The 16,774-nt window shown below is 37.9% G+C and overlaps 1 protein-coding gene across 3 annotated transcripts in view; it reads right to left on the bottom strand.

Moving 5' to 3' along the window:
- LOC124595441 (probable poly(ADP-ribose) glycohydrolase 2) overlaps positions 1-16,774 on the bottom strand; it is a 457,210-nt gene that overhangs the window by 65,721 nt on the left and 374,715 nt on the right. For all 3 annotated transcript variants that reach the window (XM_047134183.1, XM_047134185.1, XM_047134184.1), the window contains 2 exons: positions 4,116-4,257; positions 840-936 (listed from right to left, as the gene is read on the bottom strand). In XM_047134183.1, coding sequence (XP_046990139.1) covers positions 840-936; positions 4,116-4,257 — 239 coding nt within the window. The remainder of the gene's footprint in view (positions 1-839; positions 937-4,115; positions 4,258-16,774) is intronic.

Raw genomic sequence — 16,774 nt, 5'->3', positions numbered from 1 at the left:
CAATTTTTCTCACCTCCTGCCTAACTGTCATAGTACTTGCAGTGGATCCTGATACAGTTTGGAATTCCTGTGTGATGGTCTGGATAGATGTCTGCCTATTACACACTCCCACCCTCTTCAATTTTAGGCAGTCTCTTGTCAGTCAACAAATGAGATCAGCCTGTATGCTTTTGTGCTGTATGTGTCCCTTCATGTTTCCACTTCACTATCACATTGGAAACAATCGACCTAGGGATGTTTAGGAGTGCGGAAATCTCATGTACAGAGGTATGACAGAAGTGACACCCAATCACCTGTTCAAAGTCCGTGAGTTCTGCGGAGTGCCCCATTCTGCTCTCTCATGATGTTTAATGACTACTGAGGTCACTGACATGGGGTACCTGGCAGAAGGTGGCAGTACAATGCACCTAATGTGAAAAACATATGTTTTTGGGGGTGTTTGGATACCTTTAATCACATAGTGTAGCTAGGGTTCATCACCTACTGCTAGTTTAATGTTTATGTGATTACATTGGTATTTTCCCACAAAATAGTAACCTACCTATGTCTGTAAGACAGGTACAAATTTACAAAGCACTGCTACTTGTGATGTTGTGTTTTTGTAAACATTAGTATCAGTCATGAAACTAAGAGGAATTTCCAGTCCTTGTATCTTTATAACCAGATAGTACAGAAGTGCTGGCTAGTGAGAAATGTTCTTAATTTTGCTTTGAATTAGGAAGAATACTTCTTAGATATTAATAAACTGCTTATTTAAGTGACAGCTATTAAACTGGAAAAGTAGGACATATTATCATTATCATTATTATTATTATTATTACTATTACTATTGTCATTACCATTCTTGAAAATATCATATTGCCTTCTGGAACACCATTGCCTTCCAATGAGTCAAAATAATGCAGAATGCTCTTGAGTTTTGCCTTCTGACTGGTTCTGAAAAATCATCAGTTAAACATTATATCATTCGTAAGAATATCTTTTCAAACTGAGTTAAACATAATTATCATACATAACACTGACAAGTTCTTATGTATTTTAAGTTCCATATAAAAATTCCAACGAGACAAGCTATAAATGACAGCTGTAGACTTTGGTATAAAAATGCAAATACACATTTACAAATACTTATGGCTACATGAAGCAATGTAGGACATTAAGTCTTCTTCTTCTTCCTGAAATGTTTCTGCTTATTAGGGCATTGACAAAGTCTCTTAAAATCTTCCATTTTCTTCCACAGTTTATCATTCAGCATTTCCACTGATTGGGGTCCTCTCCAATTCACATCCTCCTTCTACTGTACTTAAAGAACATTTCTTTAACATCATTCTCCATTAATTCATTCATCAAGTAAAATTCATGCTTTTGTAGCCAAGTTTCAAAGACTTTTTAAAACTTGTGTAAGAGTTTGCATAAATTTCCTTTGTTATAAATTAACGAATTATTTATGCAAAGGCTGGGGACCATCATTATGTAAAGTAATCTGAAATGACTTCTGTAATTCTCTCACAGAGATAAACTTAGAATACATCTAATGGGTTTTTCTGCCATTAGAAAACGATGCATTTCCCCACAGAGCAGGGTAAAAGGTTCTTACTGACATTTCGTGCTGAAAAATGAAATGAGTATATGGCATCGTTGGCTGGGATGCCCCATACGGGAAAGTTTGGGCGCCAAGTGGAAGTCTTATTTCAGTCAACACCACATTGGGCAACTTGTGCACTGGTGATGAGGATGAAATGATGATGAGGACAGCACATAAACAGGTCCCTGAGCGGAGAAAATCTCCGACCCAGCCGGGGATCAGACCCGGGCCCACTTGCATGGGAGGCGAGCATGTTACCACCCAGCTAAGCATGTGGACAATTCGTGTTTATTTATGTAACAAAAATAGTACTTTTGCTAGTTTGCTGCTTAAGTAGTTTATTTGTCTGACCCATGACAGCATTTTATCATTCTCAAGTCAAAGTAACTTCACATTCTTAATTTCAGACTTGGTGTTAGTTGCTCTGAGATTAAAATACAATTCTTCAGTTTTTGTTTTCTTAATGAACAGTTGGTTGGCTAGTTATCAGTGATCAGTCATCTCATTTGTTTCTTTGTTGTCATTTTGAGCAATTTGCAAATTTTCAACTGTTGTTATCAGCATGATTTCAATGACATTCTCATATGGTGTATGACTTGAGGAATAATTTGTATAAACAATTAAGAGAAAGGGTCGAAAAAATCAGGCCATGTGGGATACCATATTTTATTTTCAACAACTATGAGGTCTGATTATTTGCATATGCTTGTTGTAGCCTGTCAGAGAAATAGCTTCAAAATAAATTTAATAACTTACCTCTTATGCTACAGTGAGCTAACTTTTTGTTATAGTCTCTTATGACATGGAGTCAAGTCTATAAGCAGAGTGATTTGTCTCTTTTCAATGCCTTTGTGTCCCATTTCTTTGAAATGGCTTACATGTACCCTTGACAACATCCATACAATATTTATTGTCAATGGATGGATAAATAAAATAAATAATAAATAAATAAATAAATGGATTTTATGTTGCTTTTATTACTGACAGATTTGTTCTAAAGTCAAATTGGTTTGCATTCAGTAACCCATTATTTTCAAAATAGCCATATATTTGTTTTGGTGTACAGCTTTCTGCTATTTTTTATACAAGTGAAACAATTTAGATTCCATCAGAATCCAAAACTTCATTACAAACCCTACATAACGACCAATAAGGAAATTATTTTTACTGATAGTTTTGTGATTGCTCATTTCATCCTAAGTTCACTACTGTTATTAAACACTAATACCATTAGGGTGTAAATATAAGAACACGTAAGTGTAAAGAATCCTCAAGTTCCTGAAGAGGCTTAACTGCAAGATGGTTCAGTTATTAACCTTACACACTATCCTTACTGCATACTTGTGTAGGACAAGTTCCTTTCTGATCTTAGCCATATTATCCCATAAGATTATGCTATAGAGCAGTCTTCAGTGAATTTGCTCAAACTCTACTAGCAATCCCATCAGCAGATCAACAGAATGAGAGAGTTTTATATACGCAAAGCAGGCATAAATGAATTTTTTGGACAGCTTATCTACACACTGTTGCCTCCTCAGATTATTATGAATCTAGATGCTTAGGAACCTCATATATAGAGCTTCAGTCAGAGTGTGCCCATTGATGTTTGCTTCTTGTAGCTGTAAGATTTTTAACTAGAATTGTTTAGCACGAATTTCTGTAAGATTAAAGGTTAAGCTGATTGCTATAAACTTGTATCATTCCTCTCTAGGCTGTGTTTAGTGTGGATGTGTTTGAGCCCTTTATCAGTGTACTTGTGTCATCAGCAACCATCACAGTTTTTGAAGCTTTCTTTGATCTTCCAGGAAAAGTATCCATGTAAGTCAAAGTAAGCTGTAGAAGTTCCTTCCAGGCACCTCTATTCCACAGAAGAAATTTTATTTAAAAACTTCCAGTTTACTTACAGCAAAATTGTTATATAGTTAGTTGTGTTGTTAATAGGTGTTACTACTTCACTGTTGTAGAAATTACTCCTTGGCTCACTGATTGATTCTAAAGTTAACTCAGCTATGGTACTACAAAGTCAGCACTTGACTTTAGTACTTTGGTTGAAGTGTTCTCTAAACTAGTACATATATGCCTATTGCTTTTCAGTGACACAATGATTTTTTGTGGGCTCTTTAAAAATTGATTCTTCAATATTGATGTTTGGGGTGAGGTATGGAAAACCTATCTGTAGATCTGTTGGGCCTGATTTCAGCATCTCATTTCTATTTCTCTCTTTCAGTTATTGTTAAGGAGAATTCACTGAATTTAGCGAACAATGATTTGTATTAAACATCTATGTCATACTGCTACTTTGTCAGGGAATTGAATATCATTTGACTTACTGTGTATTTATTTCCTACCTAATAATGGAGGTGATGCAAATTTTAATTTATCCTGAAAACACTAATATGATTATCTTTGTGTGTCATCCTTGAGGATGGCAGAATTACAAATGAAATAACACACAGAAATTTTGTTTGCTCATAGCAAGCTCTATTTTCAGATATTCTAAAATGTTATTAAAATATAATATGATACTTACTTGTTTAAGTGCTTGAAAAAGTGTGTGAAATTAGAATCTTGTAGAGTGGGATGGGTTTTGCTAGTCCTCTTTGGAAATGTTGAGAAGAATGCATGTGCAAGTAGTGATGCCACAAAGTTACGGTCCAGTTCCACTCTGTCCGCTAGAACAGAAAGCAATAAAGGGGACTTTAAACAACAGCATTACATAGGGTGCTAAGTCTAACTTACTTTCACAAATATACAAAATATATATTCATTCAGTCACAGCTGGTAGTTACGGAAACAACCTCTACAGGAACTTTTTGCTTTTATTTCATTTATTCTCTTAGTTTTCTTGAGATAGTTTGAGTTTATTGTCAGAACTGCTACATTTACAAATCACTAATATTAATAAATCTCTTAAATTTTGTAAGCATATAATAAATTCACTGTAAACAGCTCAGTTGAAAGATGATGAATGATTAATTTATCTTTAATGTAGGAAAAGATGGATTGCTACTTACCATAAAGATGACACATTAAGTTGTAGACAGGTACAATTAAAAGACACAGATATTCTGGCCCAAGCTGCTGGAGATGGCGGTCATGGATGCGTGAGGTGTGCTTGCTTGTGTAAATGAATGATGTTTGTTTCTCTTTTACTGACAAAGGCTGTGGCTGAAAGTTTGTGTGTAAGTGTCTTTCAGTTGTGCCTGTCTGAACTTAATATGTCATCTCTATGGTAAGTAGCAATCTATTTTTTCCTACATTGTTGATATTCCTACATGGAGTTTCCATTATGTGAGTGTTTTATCTTTACTTCATATTCTATGCAGATATTATCTTACAGCCAGTCACAGTCTATTAATTCAGCCATTACAACAGTTACTTTCACATGTATGAACTGATTCCTAGTCTTATATGTCAGCATGAAATTCAGTGCTGCACATTCACAAGCACAATGTGGGATAAGGAAGACAAGAAGTAGTGTAAAGTGAATGAAATTCAGTGCTACATATACACAGGCACAACATAGAATAAGGAGGACAAGAAGTTTCTTCAATTTTTCTTTCTTTGTCCAGAAAAACATTGGATATGTATCTAAGAGCTTCATTTCATGCCTCAGCATAAGTGACACTCAGAAATGGTTACTCAACAGTAACAACAAACTTGGCCACATACCAGTAACCTCCAGTGTACTTGGAGCTGCATCTAGCACTCCAGCATTTCCATCATTTAGTGTGTAGTAACACTCATCTCCTATAACCCATTTTTTAATGACTGGGTGACAGACTGCCTTGCATAAATCACAAATGATAACATTTGGAGAATTGAAAACAGGTTGTATAAATGAAAAATTGCTATCAGAGAAGCACATACATTAAAACATGTATGTTAATTATTACTCTCCATTTTTAATCAAATGAGGAGATTAAAACATTTCTCAGTACATCTCAGAGCATGTGCCCTGAGTTGAAAACTGGTTGCATATTGGTTGTTTCAAGCAAGCAGATGAATGCCATACACTTTGTACACATATACAGGGCATTTCAAAGCCTCTGCATCAGACATATAGTGGTGATTGATCACATTATGGGGAACAAGTTTTGTTAGAGACAAAAAATTTGCTGATGCTTACTGGTGCATGACTTCATTTTATTGTATTCATTACCCCAGGGATGATGAGATTTCAGCAAAGTAGCTGGTTCTACTAACCAGGTATGCTGCATCTGCACACTGCCTTATCACAGTAAACTGACAAAATGATTCTCAGATAGAAAACCTCAGAAATGAATGTGTCTAAACTGGATCATAGGCAATACACATTCCTTATGAATGTCACAGAGTACATGTGGTCTGCCAGCTCTCAGCGGAATAATTAATTATAAATGATGGCTAGTGTTACTGTCAGAGAACATTTTGTGTCTAACAAAAGTTGTTCCCCATGCTGTGATCTACCACCCATAGATGACTGATGTGAAGACTTTGAAACATTCTGTATATTCCTCATCCTTTCAGTGAGGAACCACATGTCCTCTAGTCAGATAAAAGTGATCCACTTTAGGGCAGGCGGGGTTGACTGGGGTGAAGACAGATGCTCAACACATCGTAAATATGTCAGTCAGGTGCTGATGGCCTCTGTTGTCTCTGGTCAGGCTACATGGTCATGCCCTGACAAGAGCTGAATGATTTTGGCATCTTGATACAGTGCATGTCAGGCAACTTGAAGTCATTTGGGATTTTCTTGTTTATTTACAACATGCTCCATTACAATACTTGCATGTAATATGTATGGTATGTATTGTGTGTGTGTGTGTGTGTGTGTGTGTGTGTGTGTGTGTGTGTGTGTGAGTGAGTGAGTATGTGTCAGGGGTGGTTGGGGGTGGGGGCATAGTGTAACGGTTGTATTGTAAGATGAGGATGATGATATGAGACAAGAAGAGAGTGAAACCTGATGCCAGCACCCTGCTCCTCACAAAAAGCACCAAGGAAGCTGCCAAGCTTAACATCCCCATCTGATGGATGGATCACCATCAACAGTGTCACATGTCCTCATTTCTTGAGACATTGTGGAGAGGTTTGGTATTTAAACCAACACATTGGTGCAAAGTCTAGTGATCAGGAACTTTATGCCACCACCTCTCCTCCCCTTGTCCGCAAAAGACTAGCACTGAAATTTTTTTCAACCATCAGGATTTGAACCATCTTACCTCGGGTTGAGTGATACCACAGAAGTATGTGTTAAGAGATGTCGGCCACAGAGACAGGTAGTAATTTGGGATCGTACAATCAGACAATGGCAATAATACCCCACCGACTGAGGCTCTCATCAGCTCAGTTACACTTACATGGACAATAACAAAGTCGACTAGCAAATCACAGAAGTTAATCAGCCACAAAATACTGTCAGTGAATGATGATGGAGGCTTAAGATACAGGTTACAAGACGGTCTAAGACAAGGAAAATCAGTGAGTAAGTGAAAACAAGAGACCTTCTTCTATGCGAAATCCTTTTAATTGCTCTGTCTCCCCTCTTCTGTGCCTTCTCATAAATCAACGTTTGTCAGTTTTGTGTCATTGGTCAGAAGTAATCTTAATTCCAACAGAGGTGGAGGCTGCTGTTCCATATCAAGTTTTGTAACTCCTCACAGCTTATCAGCAATTATCCCTTTTGTGCTGCAGCCTGACATAAACTACTAAGGAAGGTCATTGGCATGAGCCTTGTAGCATGTGGAACCCAAGATCAAAGCTAAGCTGATGGTCAAAATCTGAAAGTGAATGTTACATTTGCAAATAACATGAGCTCAAATCAGTACCAATGAATAAAACCAGAACTGTCTTAAACAGTGTAGAGATCCAAGTCCAGGTCCAGAGGGCAAGGTAACAGTTGTACTTGCTAAACAGTGTACAGAGACTTCAGTAAAGATATGTGATCTGCCAATCCACTTACAGATTTGAATATTTATCTTTTGAAGAGTTATCCTGGCGTGATGTGTGCTGCAGCCTCTGGGGTAATGCTACCTGAAAGTACAAGCAACCGAAAGCAAGACCTTGTGACCATTGATTTCTATATTACCTAGATGCAGGATTCTGGCCTGTGGCCATAAAAGTTCAGCATACCTGCAGATTCTTGTCAGCTGCAAACCTGCCATACTGTAGTGAGCCATAAAATTTTGATTCGTCTTTGGGTGATTAGGGATTATTTTCTTATTAACAATACTGATTATAAACTTCTATGTCATCAGCTGGAACAACATCTGAAACAGGGACCTGTCAGCTGTGAACAATATTACAGTTCTACACATACATCCATAGTCTGCAAACAACCATGAGCTGCATGGCAGAGGGTACATTCCATTGTACTAGTTATTAGGGTTTCTTACAGTTCCATTCACAAATGGAGTGTGGGAAAAATGATTGTTTGAATGCCTCTGTGGGTGCAGTAATTATTCTAATCTTATCTTCACAATCCCTATGTGAGCAATACATAGGAGGTTGTAGTATATTCCTAGAGTAATCATTTAAAGCTGGTTCTTGAAACTTTGTTAATAGTCTTTCTTGGGGTAATTTACATCTATCTTCAAGAGCCTTCCAGTTCAGTTCCTTCATTATCCCTGTGACACTCTCCCACAGATTAAACAACCTGTGACCATTCGTGATGCCCTTCTACGTATATGTTCAGTCGTATTTGGTAAGGGCCCTCCACACTTGAGCAATATTCTAGAACTGGACACACAAGTGATTTACAAGCAATCTCCTTTGTAGGTTAATTGCACTTCCCCAGTATTCTAGCAACAAACCAAAGTCCTTACCCATGGCTGAATCTATGTGATCATTCCATTTTATATCCCCACATAGTGTTACATCCAGGTATTTGTATGAGTTGGCCAATTACAACCATGACTCATTGATATTATAGTCACAGAATAGTACATTTTTTGTTTTGTGAAGTTCAAAATTTTGCATTTCTGAACATTTAGAGCAAGTTCCCAGTCTCTGCACCATGTTGAAATCTTATCAAGACCTGACTGAATATTTATGCAGCTTCACTTCATTACAGACAACTGCATCATCTGCAAAAAGCCTGATTTTACTATTAATATTGTCTCCGATGTCATTAATATACAATATGAACAGCAATGGTCCCAACACATTTCCCTGGTGAACACCTGAAGTTACTTCTACATCTGTTGATGACTCTCCACCTGAGCTAACATGCTGTGTCCTCCCTATCACCAAAAAGTCCTCAATTCAGTTACAAATTTCACTTGATACCCCACATGATGGTCCTTTGGCAATAAGCATAGGTGCTGCATTAAGCCAAATGATTTTTGGAAATCAAGAAATACTACATCTACCTGGTTGCCTTGATCCAAAGCCTTTAGTATGTCATGTGAGAAAAATGCGAGTTGAGTTGTACATGATCTATGTTTTCAAAATTCATGCTGGTTTGCACAGAGAAGATCATTCTATTCAAGATACCTCATTATTTTTTAGCTCAGAATATGTTTCAAGATTCTACAACAAATCAATGTCAAGGATACTGGATGGAAGTTTTGTGGATCACTTATACAACCCTTCATTTTCCAAGCAGTTTTTTGTTCAAGGGATCTACAATAGATTACAGTTATAAGAAGGCTAACTCAGCTGCAAATTCAGAGTATAATCTGACAGGAATTCTATCAGGGCCTGGAGCTTTGTTCAGCTTTAACGATTTCTGGTGTTTGGGCTTACTTCATTGGGATATGCTCACATAAACAAAAAATAATATATATTTTTTGTAGCTCCATCACATAAATGTGGATGCAGAAATGTGGCTGATCAATAACTTGTAGGAAAAGGTTACCAACAGCCATAATTCTTCCTATTTTTAATTTTTATTATTTAAGCAACTGGTTTCAATGCTTCATTTGTGTCATCTTCAGGTTTAAATAACAAAAAAATTTGTAGGAACAATTATGGCTCTTGGTATCCTTTTTCTATGAGAAAATAATTACACTTCTTCACACAAGCTATAAATGTTACAATATGTCTTGTGGCTGGGTTCCTGCAAATGGTAACAGAAAATTTAGAGCTCCAGAAATATGTTGTGTGCAATATCTTTACTGTGCAGACCCTGCAGAAAATTGATAGCTATTTGTAACATTATTCCGGGAATTCATAATCTATCACCTTGTAGAAACGCATTGTTGCACTTACAATGTTTTTACGGTGTTATACTGAGTATCAACATAAAAGTTAGCAGGGAATGCATCACTCCAGATAGGTTGCTAAGAATGTAAAAATGTATTTTGCTTTAGACTGAGAAGATGCCTATGAAAAGTTTAATATCAATTTTTATTAAATGAGACGCTAATTTTTTACTTCATTTGCAATGTTTAACGTCAGTTGAGGCAGTCTGCGCACAAGGTGTCGGTATTTTCGAGGAGCACTGATATTGTTAGAGACGCCTGATTTTACAAATTACATGTACTTTGGCTAATACGAGGCGTGTTCTTTAAGTAAGTACCGTTTTAAAATTAAAAAGAGACGTGCTAAGATATCTCAATAATTTTATTTTTACATGAAAGCCTGTACCTTAATCCACGCACTGACGCCATTGCAGTCTGATTCTTCCTTGTTTGCGCTGTGTACTGAGTGTTTAAAGTGCCTCCGATAATCGTGAGTCCCGCCGACTGTGAAGTATGGGCTCTTATTTCTTAGTGCTAAAGGCCTAAATGCGATCGATATTCATTGTGAGATCTGTGCAGTTTATGTAGAAAACATTATGAGTGATGGAATGGTAAGAAAGTGGGTGAGAGCATTTAAAGATGGCCGCACACATGTGCATGTCAACAACGGAGTGGGCGTCCTTCGTTTGGTGCAGGAAGTGGAGGTGAGAGAAAACAGACGCTTTACGATTTCCTCCTTGCGGGATGGCTTTCCTAATGTTTCTCATAGTGTTTTGTATGGCATTATGACCGAGCACTTGAATTACCGAAAATTGTGCGCACGTTGGGGACCGAAAATGTTGACGGATGTGCACATAACCAAACATTTAGACAGTGCATTGACTTTCCTTGAGCGGTACCGCAACGAAGGTGATGATTTCTTAAGCCAAATTGTTACGGGCGATGAAACATGGGTGGCGTACGTCACACCAGAATCAAAGAAACAGTCCATGGAAGTTGAGCAAGGGCATCGTTTTGCTGGACAATCAATGCCTATCCGCATATGGAGGATCAGACCAAAGATCTCATCACATCTTTTCGATGGGAATCTCTAGATCATCCCCCGCACAGCCCCGATCTTGCCCCCCCGTGACTACCATCTGTTCCTGCACTTGAAGAAACACGTGGGTGGTCAGCGTCTTCAAGACAATGACGAAGTCAAAACAGTGGTGATGCAGTGGTTAACAAGTCAGGCGGCAGACTTCTATGAGGAGGGTATTCAAAAACTGGTACAATGTTATCACAAGTGCCTCAATATTGACGAAAATTATGCAGAAAAGTAGATTAAGGTACAGGCTTTTATGTAAAAATAAAATCATTGAGATATCTTAGCACATCTTTTTTTAATTTCAAAACGGTACTTACTTAAAAAACACGCCTCGTATATCATCTAATTTATCGATTTTTGACTGCACCTCACGATATTGTTTTGCATGAAAATGGAATGAACGACGAAAGCATAAGAGATTAGCCATAGAATACTCGGGTTTTGAAACAACAACAGCTGAGCTGTCCCAATTTTTTAAGATACTGTAGTTTTGAAAACAATTCTGTTTGTTCTTTTCCACAAACCTGGAATGTCTAAAGTAACAGATTCATGTATTTCATATTTCGTACCCACCAAGCTGTGGCTATACAAAGGGTAAATCACCTAAAACTTGCTATTGATGCTGGAATGGAAAGTGCTAACGATGCGAGGTTTTCACAGACTGGACTGGTAGGCAGGGGCGCGTATTGTTAGCCAACAGGCAGTTTTAATAATATGTACACGGTTTATTTTATGTGTAAACAAACTTTTTTTAAATGGAGCCATGCTCATTGACATTAACAAACTAAAATTAGGGTAAATTAGAATGTCAGTGGTGTTTGTTGGAGGGTTCTAGTACGAGTCGTTTACAGTATACTGTCTTTTGAAGAGTTCCAACACCGACACTTGCACGATACCTGTGGTAGCGCACACTAAAGAACAACATAAGTCAGTACGATAGTTATGTGAATTCTGACCAGTAACGAGCAACCGACCATTACAAGTTATGTTCAAATGACCAAACGCCCGCAGCCTGGTATGAAAGACTTGCACATGTTCTAGCATTTCAGCGGAGACGTCCGCGCAGCATGCAGTAATACGTCGTTGCATATAATCGGGTGTAATTAGTGTAACATCGTAGACAGTGTCTTCCAGTTCCCCACAGAAAGAAGCCTACAGGCGTCAAATCCGGGGAACTGGCCGGCCAAGGTGCATGTCCCCTGCGTCCATCCAACAATTTGAACAGTGGCGGCTGTTGTGTAAGAGTATGTGAACACCCTACCTTTTTACATCTTGCGGATTTATTGGTTATTTTGCTATGAATGCTGTTAAACACAACACAGATGTGACAATCTGAAATACACGGCTGTGTATGCTACAGTGCTATTTCTCTAGACCTATCAAATTTGGCAACAGTGTCGCGAGCACACCTTCAGTTGTGCACGTTTTAAGGATCTTTTGCGCATGCGCAACTGGCGAGACGTAATCGCCTTACGGGCCAAATACAAATGCATTTGATAAACAACTTGCAGGGTTCAGGGCGTGCACAGCTAGCCCCAACCACTCGGCTACAAGTTTATGTCAGCACCACCGGGCAGTAGCACACTGCAGCAGACGTTATCCCCATTTGCTTAACGTAAATCGCGCTAGATGGTAGCACACTCATCTCATATACCAATTCACTCACTGCATAGTAAAATTAGATCGGACATCGGTATTTTGTGAGATTACAAACGAGATACATTATATTAAGTTTTCGATTTTATCTCACAGTAATCCTCTTGAGGCGGTGAGAAACACAAAGCACATCTTCGTCGATTGTGAGACTGTAGTATTTATTCATGCATCTGACATCTGTTGATGTTGTGATTGGCTATGTTTATCTGTGCCACCTGAATTTAATCATTTCCATGAATGGCAGTTTGTGTTTGGAGTTGGTTGTTTACTGTGCAGGAATAGGCCATTGTGTGCAGTGCAAACATGAATTCCGTTGAATCTGTTTCAAGTGCTAACAGAAAAGAAAATTACCAGGAAAAGTTAACTACAAAGGAACTAATGCCTCCCAAAAAAAGCGACGAAATCAAATAAGCCTGTATACAAGCGAAAATTTAACAAAGAAGTGTAAATTGTTGAATGTAAATGAGACATTAAGAATGTCTCATTTTCAGCCCAGAAGCTAATTCGTTAACAAATGACTGTGTTAGGGATCTTGTACATTTCTCCGAAAAAATAAAAACGCAAGAAAACTCCCACTTACACTAAAATGCGAAAAGGAGAATAGCGAAAGTGTACTTTATTATGTACTGAAACACGTATGTAACATAGCAGCGATGGCGAGGCATTGTAGCATCTGTGACCAGAGAGTATGCGCTTGACCGCGCGAGTGTTGCGAGCGGTTCTCAGTCGGTCAGTCAGTCGTTGCGAGTCTGTCGAGTCGGTCGTTGCGAGTCTGTAGCTCTGTCTAGTTGAGAGCAGTACTCTGTCAGTAGTCGTCGCGTGCGGTACGCTAATAGTCGTCATGGAGAGCGGTCGGCAACACTGGTCAAGATGGTGAATAAGGTATACTGTTAATTAATATAATCATTAGATAATGAAAAATTTTATTTATTGTAATTATTCTCCAACAAGTCCCCCAATAATAATTTTTATTTCAAAAGCATTTTCTCGAAAATTTAATTTTTTATTGAACTAAAGATTTCGTTGCACTTCCCATTTCATTCCGCTTCTTTTGAAGAAAAATTTCACTAAAATCACAAAAAAAAGAGAATATTATTATTTGCAATGCAGTTCCTCCAAGCGGTGCGCAACAACAAGAGCAGAAATGTGACATCCATTTATTCTGAGGTAAGACTTTAATTCTGATTGTTTTACACAGGGCCAAAGACCGACATTTCGGTTTAATTAAATTTTCTTATCACTGAATGGACTTTAATTTTTCATGAGGAATTTATATTTGAGTCAGATTGCGAATTTCACATTTTTTGTTGCCATTGTCAGTACATTTCATTGTGGGCAGGTTACACTTAGCGCAATGTCCATTAGGATTCATAATTAAATATTGTCATATTTCTTTCTTATAAAATTACGGTGGGGAGGTTACACTTGGCGACACCCAGTCCAGGATCGAATTTCGTTGAGAGTCTTTTGAGCAACAGTCAGATATCTGCTCTTATTTGCTTAGATATAATTAGGATTTGGCGCTACGCTTTTAATAATATTGTGACTTTCTCTCTACAGGTCAACGGCAATTTGTTGCTTTGTTGTATTTGTGTGTTGTTTTTGCATTTGTGCTTATTTGTTTTTGAATAATTGTGACTACTGTAAAAATGCCGCGAAAGACTGTGAATAGTGTATCGCGAGGTATTACGAACGAAACTACCGATTTAAACATCTTTACCGATAGGACATGTGACACGCAGTGTAATGATGACAATCCTGCGTTCACTAACAATCAGTGCATTACAACCACTAATGATGACTTTTACCTTGATAATGAACAAACGAACTCAATTGTCTCGTCTGTTAATTTGACGACAATTGGTGACGCAGAACGCTCTATAGTAATGAGCGCTGCCGAACTTAACACACCCGATTTGGAAAATTCAAGTAACGTACAGACAAATTTGTCTAGTGAAAATGAACAATGTACTGAAAGTAGGACGGATTTATTTAATTCCGAAATAATGTCTGACAGTGTACATTCGACTGACAAACTTTTTTCTAAATCTCAGAATAACCAAATGGTTACAGTAAGCGAGAAAGTTCCAGATCCACTATTGAACAGCACAGAGAATAGAAATGCTAATTTTGAATCGGATCCAATTATGGCATTTTTGCGGCAAAATTTCAAACAGTTTAATGAAAGATTTGATAAAAATGACAAAAAACAAGAAAAACTTAGTGAACAAATTAGAGACGTTGCCGCGCAGTGCCATGACACTAAGGAACAGTTGCGCGTGGAAATTGAGGCTTGTTCTCAAAAAAATAGCGAAGAAATTAAGTCTGTTGCGCAAGAATTAAGGGAAATGCAAACAGCCGCAACAGAAACACTCAGAGACGAAATTAGCGGAGTCGCTAAACAATGCTCTGAAAAAGCTGCACAATTACGGGACGAGTTTAAAGCAATGACGGTAGAACTTTCGCGCACTATGGACGCAAAGATAGACGCGAAATTCGAACAGCAGAACACTCAGATTAACGAGCGCTTTAGTCAGCACATACAGAACAGTGATACGCGTTTCCGCAGATTTATTCAAGATCAAAACAAAGTAAAACGACAAGTCATGGAAACAATCACTGCACAAAGACAAGAGGACAAACGTAAAATGTTTGCGAAAGCGAAGACGTATGTAGACAATAATATTACTACAGTGTCCGGCAAAATTAATACCATAGAACAGTTGAACGCGGAATTAAGGGATGAAATTTCTGATCTTAAATCAAAAACAGATACACACACAGTAAATATTCAAACAGTGACAGATAGATTCGAACAATTAGATCTAACACAGGATTGCGATGTCATCAAAGCTGATGTTAAAAAACTGAGCGAAACTACGCGTAAGTTGCAAAAACAGATTAATGCGTCCGATTCTAAAACCGATGATCAGGTTAAAATACTGACTGAAAGATGTGATGAATTGGCCAGTCGTATTGATGTTATCGAAAATGCTAATGACAATAAATCAGACGATACTGCACCGGTTTCATTTATCCAAACACCTGAATTTCAAAATTTACAGCAGACAATTAATGAGATCGATTCATCTCACAATACGTTACGTAGGAAGTTGTCAAATTTACAACAAGAAGTAACAGAGATCAAAAACATTTCAGTTAATAACATACCGCAACAGACGCCACTTTATGAACATGTGTCAGACTCCCGCAGCGCGTATAATTTGGGTAATCTACAGAGAGTACGGGACTTAGATTCTGATCAACCACAGTTCAATAGATTCTCTTACGATCCTGAACCTGTTCCATCACACAGAGATGATAATTTCGACTACAAACATTTTCTGTCAGTGAGAAAGTTTAAAGTTTTTAAAAACGATAGAACGCAGATTCACCCACTGGATTGGATTCAACAATTTAGCTTTGCTCTTCCACCGAATTGGCCTGTAACACACAAACTTGAATTTATTTGCAGTTTTTTGGAAGGCGAACCGGCAACTCGCATGAGACCGATCGCAAGGCAATGCTATTCAGTAGAGGAATTTCAGAATGCTTTTCTGTCAGCGTACTGGTCGAAGACGACACAGCGCGGAATTAAAGACCAACTAATTAGTTTGCCAAACTATGAAAACTCAAATTTTCCCAGTGTAACGCAATTTTTTGAGCACATGGTACAACAAAACCAGTACCTAAGTGAACCGTACAGTGAATCCGCACTTATACAACTATGCATCTCTAAATTACCACGGTCATTACGAGTGTCACTTCTAACGGGCCAGCAAAAAGAAAACATTTCAGCATTCAGAGATCTTTTACAGCTCTTGGAAGTACAGCAATCCGATTATTCTTTTGTAAACAAAAACTTTTCGAGTAACAACCAAGGTCAACAACAGTACTGCAATTATGATCAGGGACGTAATTTCAATCGGAAAGATAACAGACGCTTTAGGAACGACAACTACCAAAACTTTAATAACAGGCAAAATTCTAATTATCAATACCGTCAAAATTTTCAGCAACAGGAACAACACTTTAGTAACAATAGAGGTGTTTCACAACAACAACATCAAAACCAGCCGGTTAGGATACCTAACCAACAATGGAATACACAAGGTCAACCAGGCTTTAATGTTTCGCCGCGTGGACGCATAGTCCCTGGTCCAACAAATAGTAACGCACGGGAGCAGAGAAACAACTATGTACAAAGAAGACAGTATTTCAATTCCCATCGCAATACACCGTATAGGAATGACTATTACGACAGACGTAAAAACGACGAGCACA

The sequence above is a fragment of the Schistocerca americana genome, chromosome 2, assembly GCF_021461395.2.
Source record: "Schistocerca americana isolate TAMUIC-IGC-003095 chromosome 2, iqSchAmer2.1, whole genome shotgun sequence".
Classification (NCBI taxonomy): Eukaryota; Metazoa; Arthropoda; class Insecta; order Orthoptera; family Acrididae; genus Schistocerca; species Schistocerca americana.
This window is presented reverse-complemented; position numbering and strand designations above follow the sequence as displayed.